The 23,719-nt window shown below is 45.3% G+C and overlaps 3 protein-coding genes across 7 annotated transcripts in view; 2 read left to right on the forward strand and 1 right to left on the reverse strand.

Moving 5' to 3' along the window:
* Positions 1-2,657, forward strand: part of LOC130208009 (dihydropyridine-sensitive L-type skeletal muscle calcium channel subunit alpha-1-like) — a 52,432-nt gene extending 49,775 nt beyond the window's left edge. For 2 of the 3 annotated variants that reach the window (XM_056436857.1, XM_056436858.1), the window contains 5 exons: positions 295-396; positions 696-826; positions 1,703-1,834; positions 2,034-2,170; positions 2,443-2,657. In XM_056436857.1, coding sequence (XP_056292832.1) covers positions 295-396; positions 696-826; positions 1,703-1,834; positions 2,034-2,170; positions 2,443-2,467 — 527 coding nt within the window. In that variant the 3' untranslated portion in view covers positions 2,468-2,657. Of the gene's footprint in view, positions 1-294; positions 397-695; positions 827-1,702; positions 1,835-2,033; positions 2,416-2,442 lie in introns of those variants that run through there. The other variant, XM_056436856.1, reaches the window with a different exon arrangement.
* A 9,222-nt stretch (positions 2,658-11,879) lies between these two features.
* Positions 11,880-17,021, reverse strand: golt1a (golgi transport 1A). Of its 2 annotated transcripts, XM_056438651.1 has the most exons (5): positions 16,987-17,021; positions 13,278-13,369; positions 12,794-12,972; positions 12,283-12,346; positions 12,097-12,191 (listed from the first exon to the last, which is right to left on the reverse strand). In XM_056438651.1, the coding sequence occupies exons 1-5, from the start codon at positions 17,009-17,011 to the stop codon at positions 12,162-12,164; spliced, it is 390 nt and encodes a 129-aa protein (XP_056294626.1). In that variant the 5' UTR covers positions 17,012-17,021; the 3' UTR covers positions 12,097-12,161. The 2 variants fall into 2 exon arrangements, with proteins under 2 accessions (XP_056294625.1, XP_056294626.1); XM_056438650.1 differs by having other exon boundaries at positions 11,880-12,346.
* Positions 17,022-17,120: 99 nt separating this feature from the next.
* LOC130209086 (uncharacterized) lies at positions 17,121-23,484 on the forward strand. Of its 2 annotated transcripts, XR_008834534.1 has the most exons (7): positions 17,121-17,190; positions 17,276-19,437; positions 20,388-20,889; positions 20,992-21,063; positions 21,201-22,122; positions 22,262-22,840; positions 22,969-23,484. XR_008834534.1 is itself a non-coding variant. In XM_056438649.1 (4 exons), the coding sequence occupies exons 2-3, from the start codon at positions 21,792-21,794 to the stop codon at positions 22,621-22,623; spliced, it is 693 nt and encodes a 230-aa protein (XP_056294624.1). In that variant the 5' UTR covers positions 20,982-21,063; positions 21,201-21,791; the 3' UTR covers positions 22,624-22,840; positions 22,969-23,484. The 2 variants fall into 2 exon arrangements, 1 of the variants encoding a protein (XP_056294624.1); XM_056438649.1 differs by lacking the exons at positions 17,121-17,190; positions 17,276-19,437; positions 20,388-20,889 and having other exon boundaries at positions 20,982-21,063.
* Positions 23,485-23,719: the final 235 nt, after the last annotated feature.

Here is a 23,719-nt window from a genome sequence, read left to right on the forward strand (position 1 = left end):
GTTTCATATCCTGTGATTGTAGAGATGATACTATGTTTCATATCCTGTGATTGTAGAGATGATACTATGTTTCATATCCTGTGTTTATAGAGATGATACTATGTTTTATACACTGTGTTATTAACACATACATCTTCAGACTGGATACAATAGTTTATTACTGGCAACATTGTATTATCTCATTGTATCTTATCTTATCATTGTTTGCTACTTTTAGCGACATTAATCTGGTTCTTATAATCTAAATGTTGCTTTTCAGTAATGTGTCTCATTTGAATGTTTCCTCCATTTCAGGTAATTTTGAACAAGCCAACGAGGAGCTGAGAGGAATCATCAAGAAGATCTGGAAGAGAACCAGCATGAAGCTTCTGGACCAAGTCATCCCACCAATAGGAGGTCAGCTCATGAAGGTTGAGATGAAATGAGTCACCAGGAGAATGATGCTTGAGATATTGTTATAGTTATAGTTGTTAGAGTTAGACAGACGTGATCAAATCAAATGTTTATTAATGCACTCGAGAATACATGTTAATACATGTGAATTCATGTTAATACATGTTATTACATGTGAATTCATGTTAATACATGTTAATACATGTTAATACATGTTATTACATGTGAATTCATGTTAATACATGTGAATACATGTGAATACATGTCAATACATCCCATATGAAGCATCATGTCTGTCACAGATGACGAGGTGACGGTGGGGAAGTTCTACGCCACCTTCCTCATCCAGGATTACTTCAGGAAGATGAAGAAGAGGCAGGAGGAGTACTACGGCTTCAGGCCCACCAATAAGAGCGAGACCCACGAGATACAGGTGAGGAGCTCAGGGGGTCCGGACATTCAGACCAGCAACAACAGGTAGCAACAACAGTTAGCAACAACAGGTAGCAACAACAGGTAGCAACAACATGTAGCAACAACAGGTAGCAACAACATGTAGCAACAACAGGTAGCAACAACATGTAGCAACAACAGTTAGCAACAACAGGTAGCAACAACATGTAGCAACAACAGGTAGCAACAACAGGTAGCAGCTACAGGTAGCAACAACAGGTAGCAGCTACAGGTAGCAACAACAGGTAGCAGCTACAGGTAGCAGCTACAGGTAGCAACAACAGGTAGCAACAACAGGTAGCAGCTACAGGTAGCAGCTCCAGGTAGCAACTCCAGGTAGCAGCTCCAGGTAGCAGCTACAGGTAGCAGCTACAGGTAGCAACAACAGGTAGCAACAACAGGTAGCAACAATAGGTAGCAGCTACAGGTAGCAGCTACATGTAGCAACAACAGGTAGCAGCTACAGGTAGCAACAACAGGTAGCAGCTACAGGTAGCAACTACAGGTAGCAACTACAGGTAGCAGCTCCAGGTAGCAACTCCAGGTAGCAGCTCCAGGTAGCAGCTACAGGTAGCAGCTACAGGTAGCAACAACAGGTAGCAACAACAGGTAGCAACAACAGGTAGCAGCTACAGGTAGCAGCTACATGTAGCAACAACAGGTAGCAGCTACAGGTAGCAACTACAGATAGCAGCTCCAGGTAGCAACAACAGGTAGCAGCTACATGTAGCAACAACAGGTAACACATGATTCATTATTGACCTCCAGAAGATGGTCTCACAGATGCTTACATTGTGGCTTCCTTCTGGTTTCCTTCTTGTTTCCTTCACTAACCACCTTCCCCTGTGTCCTCCAGGCAGGACTGAGGAACATTGAGGAGGAGGAGGCGGCTCCAGAGCTCCACCGAGCCATCTCTGGAGACCTGCTGACCGAAGAGGAGGTGGAGAGAGGAAACGATGACGCTGCAGAGGAAGAGGGCATCTTCAGGGTAACGGAGGAGGAGGAGGAGGAGGAGGAGGGCGAGGGCGGCATCTTCAGGGTAACAGGGGAGGAGGAGGAGTATGGAAGGAACCTCCTCTTCATCTTCACTCTTACATGAGATCCTCACGTCTTCTTCACTGACTGATGTGTCCTCTTCATCAACGTGCTCACCCCGTGGTCACGTGACCTCTCGGTGTGCTCCGCAGAGACACGGCAGTCTGTTCCGGAGCCCGTCGGACCCGTTCTCTGCGGACAGTGAGCCGGCCAACCAGGCGGCGAGCCAGCGCCCCCTGCAGCTGGCGGGAGGCAACGACACCCTGAACAACAGCCACACGGACCACAGGTTCTCCACCGCGTGACGTCATCAGCCTTCCTCCGCCTCAGCAGACAGGACGTCTCGTGTTCACTTTCAACTTTAATAAACAGATTAGTGACCCTAAGACGCATGTTAAAGAACTTCATCTTTCCCCAAACGACGTTTATGACGTCGTTTCACTTTGTAAAAGAATAAAACTTAAGACGTGTTGTCGCTTTCCACGTAAACCTGTCATACACATAAATAAGTCACGTCTTCAGTCTGAAGATTCATTCTCGTCTTCTCTCTTTCACTCTCAGAGGTTTTGAAGATCGGGACCATTAACGTCACTTCAAAGCCGTGACCTTTGACCTCTGACCTCCACGGGATGGAGCTCCAGGAGCTTCTTAGCGGCTGCACAGACTGTGATGATAAGGAATGTGATGAGAGGGTTCTGCTGACCGGCGGAGAGGAGGAGAGAGGAGAGGAGAGCAGGGGAGGAGGAGGAGAGGAGGAGAGGAGGAGAGCAGGAGAGGAGGAGGGCAGGGGAGGAGGAGAGGAGGAGGAGGAGGAGAGGAGGGCAGGAGAGGAGAGCAGGAGAGGAGGAGGAGGAGAGGACGAAAAGGAGAGGAGGAGGAGAGAGAAGAGGAGGAGGAGGAGAAGGAGGAGGAGGAAGGAGAGGGGACGAGAGGAGAGAGAAGAGGAGGAGGAGGAGGAGGAGCTCATCATGAGAGAAGAGACATGTAAACAAAGACAGATTCAATAAACACAAACAAACAGATGGTGGTGCTTTCATTTAACAGTTATGTCAGAGGGTGGTACTTATACACAGAGGGTGGTACTTATACACAGAGGGTGGTACTTATACACAGAGGGTGGTACTTATACACAGAGGGTGGTACTTATGTAACGGAGGTGGAACGGGCACGGAAGAACTTGACTCAGATGGTGTATTTTCCCAATACTTATTTATTCTGCAGGAGAGAGCAGAACACACACAATTTCCTTCTGGTCTGTCTCTGTACTTCCGCTTCCTATACACACGCAAAACAAAACAATTTACACAAAGAAAGTATACGTTGGGGCGACCGGATGTAGCTCAACAAACGGCGCCAAACTGGCTCAACGAAACTGCCACCAAACGTATATTTTAACGGTCTAAATGACACGACAGCTGGACGCCGGGATCGTATTAACGTTCCACTATTGTATGTGACATAAACGGTCACTTTTTATTAAAGAATACAGAGAAAATAGTTCGACATCGTTCCTCACTCAACTCACCTTCAGCAATACAAAGCCATTGTGAGGGGAAGACGGACTCAGGAGCAGGAAGTACAACAGAGATGGAAAGCAATTTCCGCAGGAAACAGATTTTTAAAAATAACGGTAAATAAAAATAGCTCATTAAAATAAAATTCACAAACACTCAACAATATCGTTGAACAACAAACACAAATAAAATACAATACATTGAAAACAAGAAATGACAGAATGCATTTCTGACTCCGTTACACTTATACATAGAGGGTGGTACTTATACACAGAGGGTGGTACTTATACACAGAGGGTGGTACTTACAGTGTCATTTTGTTAAATTTCAATGTATTCACAAATAAATATGACAGTCTGATTCAATTCAGTTTATTTTTATAGCCCAATTTCACAAATTACAAATTTGTCTTACAGTCTGTACACATAGACATCCCTGACCTTTGACCTTTGACCTCACATCGGATCAGGAAAAACTCCCAAATAACCCTTCAGGGTAACAAGGTCAGAACCCTTGAGGAGAGAACAGAGGAGGATCCCTCTCCAGGATGGACAGAACAATAGATGTCATGTGACCAGAAGGACAGATTTAGAGTTTAAATACATTCAATGAATATGACAGAGTGTATGAATAGTTCATAGTAGGCATATTCCACGATGGAGACCTCCACCATCCATCAGGCAGATGGCGGTGGGGAGGAGGAGTGGGCGGAGTCTCAACAGTGGGCGGAGTCTCAACAGGACAGTGGCGTAGTCAGGAGCAGGAATTCCACGACCCAGACCTCGATGATCCATCAGCAGATAGGATCTATGTCGTCTCATAGGGTCCGATGACCCCATGAGACGTGAAGTCACAAGGACTCCGGGGAGAAAGCAGAGTTAGTAACGTATGATTGAGAGATGAAAATTCATCCTTAAGGAGAGAGGAGAGGAGAGAGGAGCTCAGTGCATCCTAAGCGTCCATAAGGAGAGAGGAGAGAGGAGCTCAGTGTATCCTAAGCATCCATAAGGAGAGAGGAGAGAGGAGCTCAGTGTATCCTAAGCATCCATAAGGAGAGAGGAGAGAGGAGCTCAGTGCATCCTAAGCGTCCATAAGGAGAGAGGAGAGAGGAGCTCAGTGTCTCCTAAGCATCCATAAGGAGAGAGGAGAGAGGAGCTCAGTGCATCCTAAGCGTCCATAAGGAGAGAGGAGAGAGGAGCTCAGTGTCGCCTAAGCATCCATAAGGAGAGAGGAGAGAGGAGCTCAGTGTATCCTAAGCGTCCCTCAGCCTCTCAGCCTATAGCAGCGTCTCCAGGTCTCTCCAGGTGAACCTGATTCAGCCCTAACGATCAGCTCTGTCAGAGAGGAAGGTCTTCAGTCTACATGAGGTGATGATGAGAGTTCATGGATGTCAGAGGGGGGTCAGCTCAAAGGGTCCGGGACAAACCACTTAGGGGACGGAGGGGGGGTCAGCTCAAAAGGGGGGGGGGGGGGTGATGACGCAGGAGAGGTCGCCCTATAAAAGACCCCGGCCCAGTGGGGGGTCTCAGTCAGCGCTCAACACAGGTAAGACCACTTCTGTTTATATGTCTGTAGGAAAGGTGATAACATGAGGATATAGGATGTAGGAAAGGTGATAACATGAGGATGTAGGAAAGGTGGTAACATGAGGATGTAGGAAAGGTGGTAACATGAGGATGTAGGAAAGGTGGTAACATGAGGATGTAGGAAAGGTGATAACATGAGGATGTAGGAAAGGTGATAACATGAGGATATAGGATGTAGGAAAGGTGATAACATGAGGATGTAGGAAAGGTGGTAACATGAGGATGTAGGAAAGGTGGTAACATGAGGATGTAGGAAAGGTGATAACATGAGGATGTAGGAAAGGTGGTAACATGAGGATGTAGGAAAGGTGATAACATGAGGATATAGGATGTAGGAAAGGTGGTAACATGAGGATGTAGGAAAGGTGGTAACATGAGGATGTAGGAAAGGTGATAACATGAGGATATAGGATGTAGGAAAGGTGATAACATGAGGATATAGGAAAGGTGATAACATGAGGATATAGGATGTAGGAAAGGTGATCACGAGGATGTAGGAAAGGTGGTAACATGAGGATGTAGGAAAGGTGGTAACATGAGGATGTAGGAAAGGTGATAACATGAGGATATAGGATGTAGGAAAGGTGATAACATGAGGATGTAGGAAAGGTGATATCATGAGGATGTAGGAAAGGTGATAACATGAGGATGTAGGAAAGGTGGTAACATGAGGATGTAGGAAAGGTGATAACATGAGGATGTAGGAAAGGTGGTAACATGAGGATGTAGGAAAGGTGGTAACATGAGGATGTAGGAAAGGTGATAACATGAGGATATAGGATGTAGGAAAGGTGGTAACATGAGGATGTAGGAAAGGTGGTAACATGGGGATGTAGGAAAGGTGGTAACATGAGGATGTAGGAAAGGTGATAACATGAGTATGTAGGATGTAGGAAAGGTGATAACATGAGGATGTAGGAAAGGTGATAATATGAGGATGTAGGAAAGGTGGTAACATGAGGATGTAGGAAAGGTGATAACATGAGTATGTAGGATGTAGGAAAGGTGATAACATGAGGATGTAGGAAAGGTGGTAACATGAGGATGTAGGAAAGGTGGTAACATGAGGATGTAGGAAAGGTGATAACATGAGGATATAGGATGTAGGAAAGGTGATAACATGAGGATATAGGATATAGGAAAGGTGATAACATGAGGATATAGGATGTAGGAAAGGTGATCACGAGGATGTAGGAAAGGTGGTAACATGAGGATATCGGAAAGGTGATATCATGAGGATGTAGGAAAGGTGATAACATGAGGATGTAGGAAAGGTGATATCATGAGGATGTAGGAAAGGTGATAACATGAGGATGTAGGAAAGGTGATATCATGAGGATATAGGATGTAGGAAAGGGGATAACATGAGGATATAGGATGTAGGAAAGGTGATAACATGAGGATGTAGGAAAGGTGGTAAGATGAGGATGTAGGAAAGGTGATAACATGAGGATATAGGATGTAGGAAAGGTGGTACATGAGGATGTAGGAAAGTTGTGGAAAATTCAAAAACAGAGGAATTTATTTCCATTTTATATTTTTTCCAAAATGAGTAACAGGTAGAAGAGACGTGTCATCTGGAAGCTTCTACCTCTAAGCAGAAGAAGAAGAAGAGATGCTTTAATTAATGATAATAGAAATATAGAGAAATAAGGAAGTAAAACAATTGATCCGACAGATTGTGCCCGTCATATATTCTCTTATATATATATATATATATATATATATATATACCCTCCTGAACACACCTGAGGACTGTAGCTCCGCCCTCCTGACACACCTGAGGACTGTAGCTCCGCCCTCCTGACGCACCTGTCCCGATGTCCCGGCTCCTGGCCGCTCTGCTGGCTCTTCTCTTCTCCACCTCCTCCGGTGGACTGAATCCGTTTGTTGTCATCTGTTAAAGTCAGTACGGTTCCTACATCTCCCATAATGCAACAGTCTTCCTGCCTGATAACATCAACATGGTGTCATCAGGGGTTATTTAGACTTGTATTTAAGTGGGAGGAGCTTAACCCCAAAAGAGCCAAAGAAAGCAAACAGGTTTAATTTGTGTCTTTATTAAAAGTGTGTTTTCATTTTAATGTGTCATCAGCTGACGAGTTCATTCACTTTGTTGGTTTTTGCAATTTATATTATTTTTAAATGTTATTCTTTGCTTGCCAACCGAGTCAATAAGCATCCCTGAATCATTTGATCTGTGTCGTCTCCTTCAGACCAGGAGCGACTCGCAGCCCTGAGAGGGTTAAGCCACGCCTCCATTCCATCAGCGAGGAGTTCTGGCGACGCGGACGAGGTCCACCGGGCCGGTGGAAGGTCTCCCCAGCCCGGATGGTCGAGGTCAAAGGTCGACCTCCCTCAGACCGCCAGGAAACGTCCAGAAGCGTCGCCCTACAACCTGAACGCCTTCGGCCTGCGATACGGGAAGTGAGCGTGACTCAGAGTACAAATACACCGACTGTGTACAAATACTGTGTACAAATACACCGACTGTGTACAAATACTGTGTACAAATACACCGACTACACCGACTGTGTACAAATACACCGACTGTGTACAAATACACCGACTACACCGACTGTGTACAAATACACCGACTGTGTGTTGATTTGTGTTGTCTAACTGAAACCTGGCTGAGCCATGAAGAATATGTCTGCCTGAATGAATCGACTCCTCCAAGTCATATTAATACTCACATTCCTCGAGGCACCGGTCGAGGAGGTGGAGTAGCAGCCATCTTTGAATCGAGCCTATTAATTAATCCTAAACCTAAATTACACTACACCTCATTTGAAAGCCTTGTTCTTAGTCTTTCACATCCAACCTGGAAAACACTACAGCCAATTCTATTTGTGATTCTGTACCGGCCACCGGGTCCATATTCAGAGTTTATATCTGAATTCTCAGAATTTATATCAAGTTTGGTTCTTAAAACTGATAAAGTTATTATTGTTGGAGATTTTAATATCCATGTGGATGTTGATAATGATTGCCTTAGTGCTGCATTCATCTCCTTGTTGGACTCGATTGGCTTCTGTCAGAGAGTACAGAAACCCACTCACAGCTTTGGCCACACGCTTGATCTTGTTCTTACTTATGGCGTTGACATCGAGCATTTGAACGTCTTCCCACAGAATCCTCTTCTGTCAGACCACAACCTCATCACTTTTGAATTTATACTACCGGACTGTACTCCGTTAGTCAAAAGTTTCTACACCAGATGTCTAACTGACAGTGCTGTAGCTAAATTTAAAGAAGCGATTCCTTCTGTATTTGATTCGATACCACGTCTCAATATAACAGAGGACTCCTGGTCTAACTTTAGTCCGTCCCAGATTGATCATCTTGTTGACAGTGCCACAGGCTCCTTGAGAATGACACTGGACTCGATAGCCCCTCTGAAGAAGAAGACAGTGAGGAAGAGGAGGTTTGCTCCCTGGTATAACCCACAGAGCCGCAGACTGAAGCAAACGTCACGAAAGCTTGAACGCATATGGCGTTCAACTAATCTCGAAGAATCCCGCTTAGTTTGGCGAGATAGTCTTAAAATTTATAAGAAGGCCCTCCGTAATGCCAGAGCAGCCTATTACTGATCAGTAATAGAGAAAAATAAGAACAACCCCAGGTTTCTCTTCAGCACTGTAGCCAGGCTGACAGAGAGTCACAGCTCTGTGGAGCCGAGCATTCCTATAAACCTCAGTGGTAATGACTTTATGAACTTCTTTAATGAAAAGATTTTAACTATTAGGGACAAGATTAATAATCTCTTGCCCTTAACCAGTGCCAATCTGTCCTCAAGTGGAATGGCCTTGGAAACCGCTGTATGCCCTGGTGTATATTTGGAGGGCTTTTCTCCCATCAACCGTGACCAATTATCTTCAACGGTTTCTACTTCGAACACGTCTACCTGTCTCTTGGACCCCATCCCGGCGAGGCTGCTTAAAGACGTTTTGCCTTTAATTGGCGGCTCTCTATTAGATATTATCAATGTGTCTCTGCTAACAGGCCACGTACCACACTCCTTCAAGGTGGCTGTTATTAAACCTCTCCTGAAGAAGCCCACTCTGGATCCAGAGGTGTTGGCTAACTACAGACCGATCTCTAACCTCCCCTTCCTCTCCAAGATCCTTGAGAAAGTGGTCGCAAATCAGTTGTGCGACTTTCTACATCATAATAGTTTATTTGAGAAATTTCAATCAGGATTTAGAAAACACCACAGCACCGAGACGGCACTGGTGAAAATTACAAATGACCTCTTAATGGCAGCAGATAAAGGACTCCTCTCTGTCCTGGTCTTGTTAGACCTTAGTCCTGATAGACGACTCATCTCTGTACTGGTCTTGTTAGACCTTAGTCCTGATAGAGGACTCATCTCTGTACTGGTCTTGTTAGACCTTAGTGCTGATAGAGGACTCCTCTCTGTACTGGTCTTGTTAGACCTTAGTGCTGATAGAGGTCTCCTCTCTGTACTGGTCTTGTTAGACCTTAGTGCTGATAGAGGTCTCCTCTCTGTCCTGGTCTTGTTAGACCTTAGTCCTGATAGAGGACTCATCTCTGTACTGGTCTTGTTAGACCTTAGTGCTGCATTCGACACCATTGACCATGACATCCTGTTACAGAGACTGGAGCAGTCGATTGGCATTTCAGGCACGGCACTAATTTGGTTTAAATCCTATTTATCAGATCGATCTCAGTTTGTATTTGTAAACGATGACGCCTCGATAACCACCAACGTTAATCACGGAGTTCCACAAGGTTCTGTGCTTGGACCAATTTTATTTACTTTATACATGCTTCCTTTGGGCAATATTATCAGGAAACACTCCATAAACTTTCATTGTTATGCAGATGATACTCAACTATATTTATCGATAAAACCAGAGGAGAGCAACCAACTCGGAAAAATTCAAGCATGTCTTAAAGACATAAAAACATGGATGACCTGCAACTTCTTGATGTTAAACTCAGACAAAACCGAAGTAATTTTAATCGGCCCTGAGCACCTCAGAGATCAATTATCTGGTGATGTGGTTTCTGGAGACGGCATTGCCCTGGCATCCAACACCACTGTAAAGAATCTTGGCGTTATCTTTGATCGGGACTTGTCCTTTAACTCCCACGTAAAGCAAATCTCAAGGACTGCATTCTTTCATCTACGTCATATTTAAAAAATTGGTTCACGCGTTCGTTACTTCGAGACTGGATTACTGCAACTCCTTATTATCAGGCTGCTCTAATAAGTCTCTTAGGTCCCTCCAGTTGATCCAGAATGCTGCAGCTCGTGTTCTCACTAAACTAAGAAAAGAGATCACATCACTCCTGCACTAGCTGCTCTGCACTGGCTCCCAGTAAAATCAAGAATCACTTTTAAAATTCTTCTCTTAACCTACAAAGCCTTGATTGGTGATGCACCATCATATCTTAAGGAGCTTGTAGTACCATATTGCCCCACTAGAGCTACGCTCACTAAATGCGGGACTACTTGTAGTTCCTAGAGTCTTAAAAAGTAGAATGGGAGCCAGAGCCTTTAGTTATCAAGCTCCTCTTCTATGGAACCAGCTTCACCTTCAGTCCGGGAGGCAGACACAGTCACCTCGTTTAAGAGTAGACTTAAGACCTTCCTCTTTGACAGAGCTTATAGTTAGGGCTGAATCAGGTTCACCTGGTCCAGCCCCTTGATATGCTGCTATAGGCTTATAGCTGCCGGGGGACGTTTTAGGATGCACTGAGCTCCTCTCTCCTCTCCTCTCTCCTTAAGGATGAATGTTCATCTCTCAATCACACGTTACTAACTCTGCTTTCTCCCCGGAGTCCTTGTGACTTCACGTCTCATGGGGTCATCGGACCCTATGAGACGGCATAGATCCTATCTGCTGATGGATCATCGAGGTCTGGGTCGTGGAATTCCTGCTCCTGACTACGCCACTGTCCTGTTGAGACTCCGCCCACTGTTGAGACTCCGCACTCCTCCTCCCACCGCCATCTGCCTGATGGATCGTGGAGGTCTCCATCGTGGAATATGCCTACTATGAACTATTCATACACTCTGTCATATTCATTGAATGTATTTAAACTCTAAATCTGTCCTTCTGGTCACATTACATCTATTGCATCTGTCCATCCTGGAGAGGGATCCTCCTCTGTTCTCTCCTGAAGGTTTCTTCCCTTTTTTTCCCCCTGAAGGGTTATTTGGGAGTTTTTCCTGGTCCGATGTGAGGTTTTGGGGCAGGGATGTCTATGAGTACAGATTGTAAAGCACTCCCAGACAAATTTGTAATTTGTGAAATTGGGCTATACAAATAAACTGAATTGAATTGAATTGTACAAATACACCGACTGTGTACAAATACACCGACTACACCGACTGTGTACAAATACACCGACTGTGTACAAATACACCGACTACACCGACTGTGTACAAATACACCGACTACACCGACTGCGTACAAATACACCGACTGTGTACAAATACACCGACTACACCGACTGTGTACAAATACACCGACTACACCGACTGCGTACAAATACACTGACTGTGTAACACAAACATGATATTCTTAAAGACCCTTTATAACTCTCTGTGTCTGATTACCAAACAGGAAGCCACACATTGTTCACAAAGTGTTACAAATTAAATATATAAAAGTCAGCTGCTTCAAAACACACTAAAGAGTTTAAAGAGTGAACAGAGTAAAGCTTCCTCTCTGGACCGCCTGCCGGTTCAAAAGAGTTCAGCTGGTTCTGGGACCCATCACACCAGAATCCACCTGTGAGCCAATCAGCATCCTGGGAGCAGCGGCTTAGGGGCGTGGCTTAGGGGCGTGGCTTAGGGGGCGTCTCCTGGAGGTTCTCTAGGCTGCTGCAGTAGCATCATTATTGTGATGAGGAGGGTCCAGCTTGACCCCCCAGAACCAGACCAGCAGTCAGAGGATCCAGCTTGACCCCCCAGAACCAGACCAGCAGTCAGAGGATCCAGCTTGACCCCCCAGAACCAGCAGTCAGAGGATCCAGCTTGACCCCCCAGAACCAGACCAGCAGTCAGAGGATCCAGCTTGACCCCCCAGAACCAGCAGTCAGAGGATCCAGCTTGACCCCCCAGAACCAGACCAGCAGTCAGAGGATCCAGCTTGTCCCCCCAGGACCAGACCAGCAGTCAGAGGGTCCAGCTTGATCCCCCCGCTCAGACGATGGAGGAGGCGGTGGAGAAAAACTATCAGAAGGAATTCAAAGCGACATGCGGTCAGAACCCTGGAGAGGTCATGGAGGTCAAACAAAGAGTGAACAAAGTCCGGAGGACGTACCGCACTGAGCAGAGGGAGGTTCAGAGAGGTCAGCACGAAGGTCACGGCCATCGGGAGGAAGGACCTGCAGGGACCAGGAGAGAGGTTTGGACCCGATGCGATCAATACGACCCGGTCACCTGTGAACCCAGTGGGTCGGCGGGTCAGAGGGTCACAGGGTCAGAGGGTCACCGGATCAGAGGGTCAGAGGGTCAGAGAGTCAGAGGGTCAGAGAGTCAGAGAGTCAGAGGGTCAGAGGGTCAGAGGGTCAGAGAGTCAGAGGGTCAGAGGGTCAGACCATCAGAGGGTCAGAGAGTCACCGGGTCAGAGGGTCAGAGGGTCAGAGAGTCAGAGGGTCAGAGAGTCAGAGGGTCAGAGGGTCAGAGGGTCAGACCATCAGAGCGTCAGAGGGTCACCGGGTCAGAGGGTCAGAGGGTCAGAGAGTCAGACCGTCAGAGGGTCAGACCGTCAGAGGGTCAGAGGGTCAGAGCGTCAGAGGGTCACCGGGTCAGAGGGTCCTGTCCTCCGGTACCTGAAGAGGAGCACGAAGCCGTACGCCTCCGCCAGCATGCCGGTGACGGGCCAGCGGCTCAGCACCAAGGCCACGCCCCCCAGGAAGAACAAGGAGCCACGGAACTTCTGCCTCTGGAAGAAGAAGGAGGCGGTCCTCCAGGGCCCGATGATGAAGGTCAGACCGGCCAGGAACAGGACCTGAGGGGGGGTCTTCATCAATGAATCACCTCACAGGGAGTGTGTGTGTGTGTGTGTGTGTGTCTGTCTGTGTGTGTGTGTGTGTGTGTGTGTCTGTGTGTGTCTGTGTGTGTGTGTGTGTGTCTGTGTGTCTGTGTGTGTGTCTGTGTGTGTCTGTGCTCTGCCTCTCCTGTGATAACACATTTCCCTCCTCTACCTCCCTCTGTAAGGATGTGGCTGTGAGATAAAGGAGGTGAAGAGATAAAGGAGGTGAAGAGATAAAGGAGGTGAAGAGATAAAGGAGGTGAACTCTGAGCTTGACTGACGTTCCCGAAGGCCAGCAGCACGGAGTCGAAATACAGCAACACGCCGAAGAGCAGGAAGAACAAGCCGAAGCCCACCAGGCCGACGCCCACTTCTGAGAGACACAGTAGAAACAGGAGAACTCATGACTCTCATGACTCTTTACTCATGACTCTCATGACTCTCATGACTCTTTACTCTTTATTCATGACTCTCATGACTCTTTACTCATGACTCTCATGACTCTCATGACTCTTTACTCTTTACTCATGACTCTCATGACTCTTTACTCATGACTCTCATGACTCTCATGACTCTTTACTCATGACTCTCATGACTCTCATGACTCTTTACTCTTTACTCATGACTCTCATGACTCTTTACTCTTTACTCATGACTCTCATGACTCTTTACTCTTTACTCATGACTCTCATGACTCTTTACTCATGACTCTCATGACTCTTTACTCTTTACTCATGACTCTCATGACTCTTTACTCATGACTCTCATGACTCTCATGACTCTTTACTCATGACTCTCATGACTCTCATGACTCTTTACTCTTTACTCATGACTCTCATGACTCTTTACTCTTTACTCATGACTCTCATGACTCTTTACTCATGACTCTCATGACTCTTTACTCATGACTCTTTACTCATGACTCTCATGACTCTTTACTCATGACTCTTTACTCATGACTCTCATGACTCTTTACTCATGACTCTTTACTCATGACTCTTTACTCATGACTCATGACTCTTTACTCATGACTCTCATGACTCTTTACTCATGACTCTCATGACTCTTTACTCATGACTCTCATGACTCTTTACTCATGACTCTTTACTCATGACTCTCATGACTCTTTACTCATGACTCTCATGACTCTCATGACTCTTTACTCTTTACTCATGACTCTCATGACTCTTTACTCATGACTCTCATGACTCTCATGACTCTTTACTCTTTACTCATGACTCTCATGACTCTTTACTCTTTACTCATGACTCTCATGACTCTTTACTCATGACTCTCATGACTCTCATGACTCTTTACTCTTTACTCATGACTCTCATGACTCTTTACTCTTTACACATGACTCTCATGACTCTTTACTCTTTACTCATGACTCTCATGACTCTTTACTCATGACTCTCATGACTCTTTACTCATGACTCTCATGACTCTTTACTCATGACTCTTTACTCATGACTCTCATGACTCTTTACTCATGACTCTCATGACTCTTTACTCATGACTCTTTACTCATGACTCTTTACTCATGACTCATGACTCTTTACTCATGACTCTCATGACTCTTTACTCATGACTCTCATGACTCTTTACTCATGACTCTTTACTCATGACTCTCATGACTCTTTACTCATGACTCTTTACTCATGACTCTCATGACTCTTTACTCATGACTCTTTACTCATGACTCTCATGACTCTTTACTCATGACTCTCATGACTCTTTACTCATGACTCTTTACTCATGACTCTCATGACTCTTTACTCATGTTTACTCATGACTCTTTACTCATGACTCTCATGACTCTTTACTCATGACTCTCATGACTCTTTACTCATGACTCTTTACTCATGACTCTCATGACTCTTTACTCATGACTCTCATGACTCTTTACTCATGACTCTCTCATGACTCTTTACTCATGACTCATGACTCTTTACTCATGACTCTCATGACTCTTTACTCATGACTCTCATGACTCTTTACTCATGACTCTTTACTCATGACTCTCATGACTCTTTACTCATGACTCTCTCATGACTCTTTACTCATGACTCTTTACTCATGACTCTCATGACTCTTTACTCATGACTCTCATGACTCTTTACTCATGACTCTCATGACTCTTTACTCGTGACTCTTTACTCATGACTCTTTACTCATGACTCTCTCATGACTCCTCATGACTCTCATGACTCTCATGACTCTTTACTCATGACTCATGACTCTTTACTCATGACTCTCATGACTCTTTACTCATGACTCTTTACTCATGACTCTCATGACTCTTTACTCATGACTCTTTACTCATGACTCTCATGACTCTTTACTCGTGACTCTTTACTCATGACTCTTTACTCATGACTCTTTACTCATGACTCTCATGACTCTTTACTCATGACTCTCATGACTCTTTACTCATGACTCTCATGACTCTTTACTCATGACTCTTTACTCATGACTCTCATGACTCTTTACTCATGACTCTCATGACTCTCATGACTCTTTACTCTTTACTCATGACTCTCATGACTCTTTACTCATGACTCTCATGACTCTCATGACTCTTTACTCTTTACTCATGACTCTCATGACTCTTTACTCTTTACTCATGACTCTCATGACTCTTTACTCATGACTCTCATGACTCTCATGACTCTTTACTCTTTACTCATGACTCTCATGACTCTTTACTCATGACTCTCATGACTCTTTACTCTTTACTCATGACTCTCATGACTCTTTACTCATGACTCTCATGACTCTTTACTCATGACTCTCATGACTCTTTACTCATGACTCTTTACTCATGACTCATGACTCTTTACTCATGACCTCATGACTCTTTACTCATGACTCTTTACTCATGACTCTTTACTCATGACTCATGACTCTTTACTCATGACTCTCATGACTCTTTACTCATGACTCTCATGACTCTTTACTCATGACTCTTTACTCATGACTCTCATGACTCTTTACTCATGACTCTTTACTCATGACTCTCATGACTCTTTACTCATGACTCTTTACTCATGACTCTCATGACTCTTTACTCATGACTCTCATGACTCTTTACTCATGACTCTTTACTCATGACTCTCATGACTCTTTACTCATGACTCTTTACTCATGACTCTCATGACTCTTTACTCATGACTCTTTACTCGTGACTCTTTACTCATGACTTTACTCATGACTCTCATGACTCTTTACTCATGACTCTTTACTCATGACTTTACTCATGACTCTCATGACTCTTTACTCATGACTCTTTACTCATGACTCTCATGACTCTTTACTCATGACTCTCATGACTCTTTACTCATGACTCTCATGACTCTTTACTCGTGACTCTTTACTCATGACTCTTTACTCATGACTCTTTACTCATGACTCTCATGACTCTTTACTCATGACTCTTTACTCTTTACTCATGACTCTTTACTCGTGACTCTTTACTCATGACTCTTTACTCATGACTCTCATGACTCTTTACTCGTGACTCTTTACTCATGACTCTTTACTCATGACTCTTTACTCATGACTCTCATGACTCTTTACTCATGACTCTTTACTCATGACTCTCATGACTCTTTACTCGTGACTCTTTACTCATGACTCTTTACTCATGACTCTTTACTCATGACTCTCATGACTCTTTACTCATGACTCTTTACTCTTTACTCATGACTCTTTACTCGTGACTCTTTACTCATGACTCTTTACTCATGACTCTCATGACTCTTTACTCGTGACTCTTTACTCATGACTCTTTACTCATGACTCTCATGACTCTTTACTCATGACTCTCATGACTCTTTACTCATGACTCTCATGACTCTTTACTCATGACTCTCATGACTCTTTACTCATGACTCTTTACTCATGACTCTCATGACTCTTTACTCATGACTCTTTACTCATGACTCTTTACTCATGACTCTTTACTTAAAGTTAGGAGGGAACACTTACTCTGGGCCTCGGTGACGGTCGTCATGGTGACCCGGTTCTCGTGTCCTCCGGCTCGGCTTCCCCTCTGACAGATGAAGCGTCTCCTCTCCGGCCGGCTGACCTTTGAGCGTTGACGTCGTCAGTGTGTGTGTGTGTGTGTGTGTGTGTGAACATTAACCACCACAGGTGACCTCTGGGCCTCCAATGAGCAGCGAGGACTCTCAGGTAAACAGACCACATGGAGCCGTCAATGTTTACTCTTATCTTATCTCCAGAAACCATCCTGAGGATATTAATGTTCTCACCATAGAAACAATGATGAGGATAGGATGGCCTTGACTTTTATGCTACCTGCCTAAGCGTCAAATGTATTTTCGGAACTGGAAGAACATTGCCCCAGCCACCATGGATCTCCAGCTCATCACCTGCCTCTGCATCAGTGGATGAATGAGTGGAGCACTCTAACACATCCTTGAGCAGTGTTTCTGATCTCCACGCCCCTGTCAAGTCACGCTCCGCTCCCTGGTTCACTCATGAGCTGTGGAAAATACCACCAGCTGGGCGTGCCACGGAACGACCTCCAGACACTCTGGGCCCTCTGTCCATGAACTGGCCTTCCGTGAGCATCAAAGGGCTCCGACTGCCTTGAGGAGGCTCCTCGCGCTTCTATTCCAGCGTCATCAATAAAAACCCTGGAAACTCTAAACAGCTTTTTTCTCCAATAAATCATCTCCTGAAGCCACAGCCATCCTGTTCAACTGAGGCTCCAGAGGAGCGATGCAACAGCTTCACTGACTTCAGAACAAAGGTCAACAGCATCCGCTCTACGATGGCCAGCTCTCCATCTCGGCTTCCCTCTGACACCAACACCGTATCTGTCTCCTCTGGATCTCGCTGAGGTTCAGGAGAGCCATGTCGAGAAAATCCTCAGAAATATGACATCCTGTACCTGGACCCTGGACCCCATTCCCACTGCTCTGCTCAAGTCTCAGTCCTTTCATCACCAACGTTGTGAACCTTTCCCTTCTCTGGCTGTGTCCCACCTGCTCTCAAGGTTGCTGTCATCTGTCCCATTCTGAAGAAGCCCACCCTGGACCGCCTGTCCTGGGGAGAGAAAGGCTGGAGGAGCACAACTTCCTCCAGCTCAACAGCAGCAACACTGAAGCCCTCCTTGTTGGCACTCCACACCAGGTTCAGACATCATCCAGAACTCACCTCACCTTTGGCAGTCAGGTCCCCTCTCCTCCACAATCACCAATCTGGGAGTTCGGTTTGACCCCCACCTGACCTTTACTGACCAGATAAAATTCCTGTGCAAAAACCTCCTTTTATCATCTAAAGAACATCTCCAAACTCCGCCCCACTTTAACCCCGTCAGACGCAGAGAAGCTCGTCCACGCCTTCATCTCCTCGAGACTGGACGACTGCAACTCTCTCTCCACCGGGACCACGACAAGAACATCTCCAAACGACAAGACATTCCACACAGGCTGCCAGGGTCCTGAGGGGAGGCCGGAGATACCACATATCACCCATCCTCCAATCGCTGCACTGGCTCCGTTTCATTCCGGATTAACTACAAGGTCCTGGTACTCACATCTCAGCATCAACGGACATGCCCCCCCCACCTCCAGGAACGTACCACTCCCCGACCCTCAGATCCACGGGCCGCTCGCTCCTCTGGGTCCCGACACCAAGCTCCGCACCACGGCGACCGGGCCTTCTGCTCGGTCTCCCTGACCACCTGAGGGCGACTCACTCTGAACTCTTCTAAGACTGGCCTGAAAACCTTTTTATTCAGGAAGGCTTTTTTTTAGGGCTGTCAATCGATTAAAAAAAAGTAACTAATAAATCGCACATTTTGAAATTCATTAATCGCGATTAATCGCGATTAATCGCAATGAAAAGTTACAAGTTAAAAGTTCATTCTTTTTAAAGACCAAACTTCACACAGAGCTGTGTTTTCAAAGAGGCTCCTACCTATAAAGTGCCAGCGAGGTATTTAATATTGTGGATGATAAATTGTTTCTTCAGTGAAACATCAGATTAGTAAAAAAAAAAGAAGTATATTGAGACCCCATTGGTCCTGTCATCTTTAACACTGAACAGCAGAACCAGTGGCCTTGGGAACTGACTGACATTCACATATGTCACATTAACCCTCTGGAGCAGGGGTGCTCACACTTTTTCAGCATGCGAGCTACTTATTATGTGACCAAGTCAAGGCGATCGACCGACGGGGCGGGCACCGGGGATTCTTTAGCTAAACGGCCCTAAACAGCTTCCCATTCATTCTCTATGGCGGTGTCTAAAATCGCCGATGTAATATATCTCTGGCCACTCGCAGCTCAGTGGCGCTGTTTTCAGAGTGAAGCTCCTCCCGCTCCTCCCCCTCCTCCGTCTCATTCAGTCTGCTGTGAGAAGGACCGACTGCACATACGGATCTCTGGAGCTCCACCGTTACGTCAAGCAGTAAGTCGTTCTAACTTATTACAATGAACTAACATGTAATGATAATTAGTCTTGACAGTCTCTTGTTCGCACTGTAAAGTTGGTTGTGTTTTTTCAGTTTGGTTTCTCCGTGTATGTGACTTTCTTGCGCTGTTGAAACGGGAAGTTAACGCGACATCATTTAAATAAATAATGCTGTCGGAATGACCATATCAATACAGTGGATATGACGTTACATGACCATATCAATACTGTGGATATTACGTTACATACACGCTGTGAAGGAACGGTAAACTGTAAACAGGGAGTCACGGAGTTTCTCTTTTTATTGTCTCCCGTCACTTCACTAAACGCGCACTTCTCCTCGGTTAACGTGACTGATGAAGCTTTACTTTAACATATCACGTATATTAACTGCTCCACATGTATTACACTCAACTAATAAAGGTGTAATTATAGATTAAACGACCAGCAGCATATTAAAACAGTAGTGAGTAATTGTAACTTTTACTTTTATTTATTTTTTAATGCAGGACCACCATGTGGTGGTATTAATATTTCTATTTTTACTGAAGTAGAAGTTCTGTATACTTTCTCCACCACTGTTAAAACAGAACAGCAGAATGTGATACGGTGTTTATATAAAAGTATACTCATAGTCTGATGCAGATATTTTTGGGATGGTCACAAGGGAATGGAGATCATTTCTTGATAAGACCCTTCACACTTCATTGTTACTTGAGTCACATGACTGTGGGGGGGAGTTCACCTCCATGTACTTTTCCACAAGATGTTCAGGGCACAGGAGATGGGGGGGGGGGGGGGTAGCCTGCCTGCCTGCCTGCCACTGACATGTAAATAGTGTGCCTCAACAAAGGACTTAAGGTTCAGAAACTATATTGTTTGGAAACAATGCCTGTCTATAGCGTATTAATATACTTACTAATATACTCTACTCTTTTTCATAACAGGAGAGATGAGCAGACATGTGTTTTACCCTGGGAGAATGGCTGTTTCATTCCTTCCGCTGGCTTCTGGAGAATGACATTTGATACACCATCTACCTCATCAGGAACCAGCAAAGAGAGGAAGCTGCAGGAGTGTTCATGGCAGCGGGGCACAACAAGGACAGCCTCCTGTCCTTTCTCAACTATTCCCTCATGTTTGGAGGAATCCAGTCTCTCCTCAACTATGAGAAACACAAGCCAGTTGTGACAGCAGCAGCATCGGAGGATGACCAGCTGGTGGGTTTTGGGACTCGTGCCTACAGCACCTGGCGAGAGGTCTGGGAGAGCAGGGAGGACGGCTATGCATCCTTCATCCTGAAGAAGAAGAACTGCACTGCAGGCACAAAGATGCATAAGCTACAACTCTACCTGAAGAAGAAGCTGCAGCCACCCACTGTCTCCCCTCTGATGTCACACGCCTCACCTGTGATGTCACACGCCTCACCTGCTCCTGCTGAAGCCATTGGTGAGTCTGGTGTCTTGTCAGGGATCTACATGCAAGTCATACAAGCGCAAATGCAAGAAGATATTTCTTTCTTTCTTTCTAACTTGTTTGTTTGCATCACAGTGATGGATGAAGATGAAGAGCTGGAGAGGATGATGCTGAGCATCTCTCCTTCAAAGCAACATGTGCAGAGCTGTGAGTAAACATGTGTTCTCTTTTATTTATTTGTTTCCCCTCCCTGAAGATTCACAATCGTTTACAGTTCAGACCATTTGCTATTAATCCTGTATTCTATTCAGCATATTTGATATTGTTTTGTGTGTGTTTTATAGCTGTTTCTGCATCTTCGTCATCCTCCTCATCTGCCAGACGACGAGAAAGAGGTCTTTAACCCAGAGCACCGTGCCGCCGACCGACACAACTGGGACCATGAATTCTTATCCCACATGAAGCATGACTCGTCTCGTGTCGACCGTGTTCTGGTCCTGTTTGTCTTTTGGTGTTCCACCTGTTGTCCTAGTGACTATGAATTGACGCCGGTCCTGATGAGGGTACGTATCCGTCTTTGTTTTCTGATGTGCATGAAGAGAACCTGCTGAGCTACTAACACCTGTTGGCATGTGTTTGCTGTGTGTTTGAAGTCAAGGTGCTTCCCCTGCCTAGGTGACATAGTGATGACTGGCTCCTGAATATTAACCCATTGCAACATGAACACATGTGTATGAATGAAATATACTCTGTACGTAATCATGTTACAAACAGTCTGATTGATTGGATTTGGCTGAACAAAGCAGGTGAAGTAAAGATACTTTCTGCCTTTACTAACAGCAGTTTTTGTGTACTGTCAAAGTATAAATAACAAACAAAGGTTTTTCCGTTGCAGCAGCGGCGTTCACCTCCCAGCCGTCTTTGATCCTGCATTGATGGCCCAGCTCAACGCAGCCTCCGAACGGGTGTTGGGACAGATGAAGTATCCAGCATTTCATCTCTCGAGCACCGACACTGGAGAAAAGTTTGGCCTGCAGTACGTTGAGCCTGGTTGCCGCCCAGTTCCTGTGGACTGGGACAAGCACAGGACCAAGTCGGACTCTGCCCCCCCGGCCCTGAATCCACCTCCTCAAAGCAGCGTGCCTACTGTCCAGTCATCCTCACTCTTCATGGCACCACAGAAGCTGTTCCAGTTTCCTCCACGCCCTCCTGTGGATTCTGCTGCTGTCAAACCAGACGTGACTCCCGGGCCTCCGACAGATCCAGGTAACATCAAACACACAGGCATAGTAATGGACCAGACTTTAGTTAGTAGGAACTGAATTTTAATCATATTCATTTTCAGGAGGTTTCCCCTTCTGTAGATCTGAATAACTTATTGTATCCTTTGTCTTTGTCTTCGTAGAAACATGTCGGCCGTCTCTGCCGCTGCTGTCCTCGCCGACTGCCGCTCGCACTGGACCTGTGAAGACAGGGGGGAGAGTGTTTGTGTTGGACCACAAGCGGTGGCCGGCCCCCATGAAGGCAACTATTGACAACCTGCTCAATAAACACCGTGGCATGAAGGACATGCTCAAGCTAGTGGACCAGGACTATGCTGCTCTAGTTCACAACTCTTGCACAGACCCAAACAACATGCTCCACCCAACAACTAAACACCACATCTTACTATATGTTAAACACCTCTGCAAATTACTGAACACCAGCTCGTCTTTAAACACCAGCCCGAAAAACTGCAAGAGCGGCAGGAACTCTGGCACGCTCTGACAAAGGGCAGCGAGGCGACACGGGTGCCGGTTGTAACAATGCCTGTTGCAGTCGTGAACCCACCTCCACCTAGTCAGACCCTCACTAAAGCCTCTATTGAGCAAATTGTGCAAAATATTATTGAAAAGCAACAACAGCATCAGCAGCAACAACAACAACCAGTGGCTTCAAAGAAGCAGACAAAAACGTGCCTTTCCTGTGGTCAGCCAAAGTCCAGGTATGAGAATGATGGTTACTCCATCCACTTCTTCTACCAGCAGATACTTTACTGCTCCACTAAAGTTTTTAAAGCTTACGGTGCTGAGGGTCTGACAAACCCAAAAATGCCATTTAATGACTTTGCAGGAACACAGTTCTTTCAGCAGGAACTGTCTGCCACAAAGAAAAGGGTGGAGGAGAGAGGCCAGCAGAAGAGGAAGAGAACTGAATCCCAGCACAGAACCCCAGAACACTGGTCCAAGGTGTCGCTTTTGTGGGATGGGACTGAAGCAGGGCCCAAACAGCCCTCACATTCACACCGGGTTCCCGGGGGTAGCAGGGAAGTACATTTATTGTCCTGCCAAAGTATTTTCCCTGTACAGAGACCAGGGCATGGAGAAGGAGATGACGTGGAGAGAGTTCAAGGCATCTGCCTTCTATGAGACGGGAAAAACAGATGGGCCGTTGACAAGAGCAAATAAGAGAGATGGGCAGTGTTTTGTCATGTATATATCTTTTCTTATTTTAATAATTACATTCTTTTATGATATAAATTATATTTGTTTTACTATTTTTATTGTTTTTATTGTTTGTGTGACCTTGCACTATGGCCTGTGTGTTCAATATTTACTGTCCTTGTTGTGAATAAATATATTTCATGGACTAATGTCTACATGTGTCATTAATATGTGAATCATTTTAGTGAACAGTCAAGACATATTTAATTTAAGTAATTGCAATTCAAATGTTTATGAGAAGAAAACTAATATGTTACATATAGGTTATAAATAAATAAGTCAAGTACTGATATAATCTGTCTGCCACTGGGATAAAGTGACACTCCAAAAATAGCAAAGTAGGGAACACTTTTCTTGATAAACAGCCCAACTGAGTCTCG

Source organism: Pseudoliparis swirei, chromosome 18 (genome assembly GCF_029220125.1).
Source record: "Pseudoliparis swirei isolate HS2019 ecotype Mariana Trench chromosome 18, NWPU_hadal_v1, whole genome shotgun sequence".
Taxonomy (NCBI): domain Eukaryota; kingdom Metazoa; phylum Chordata; class Actinopteri; order Perciformes; family Liparidae; genus Pseudoliparis; species Pseudoliparis swirei.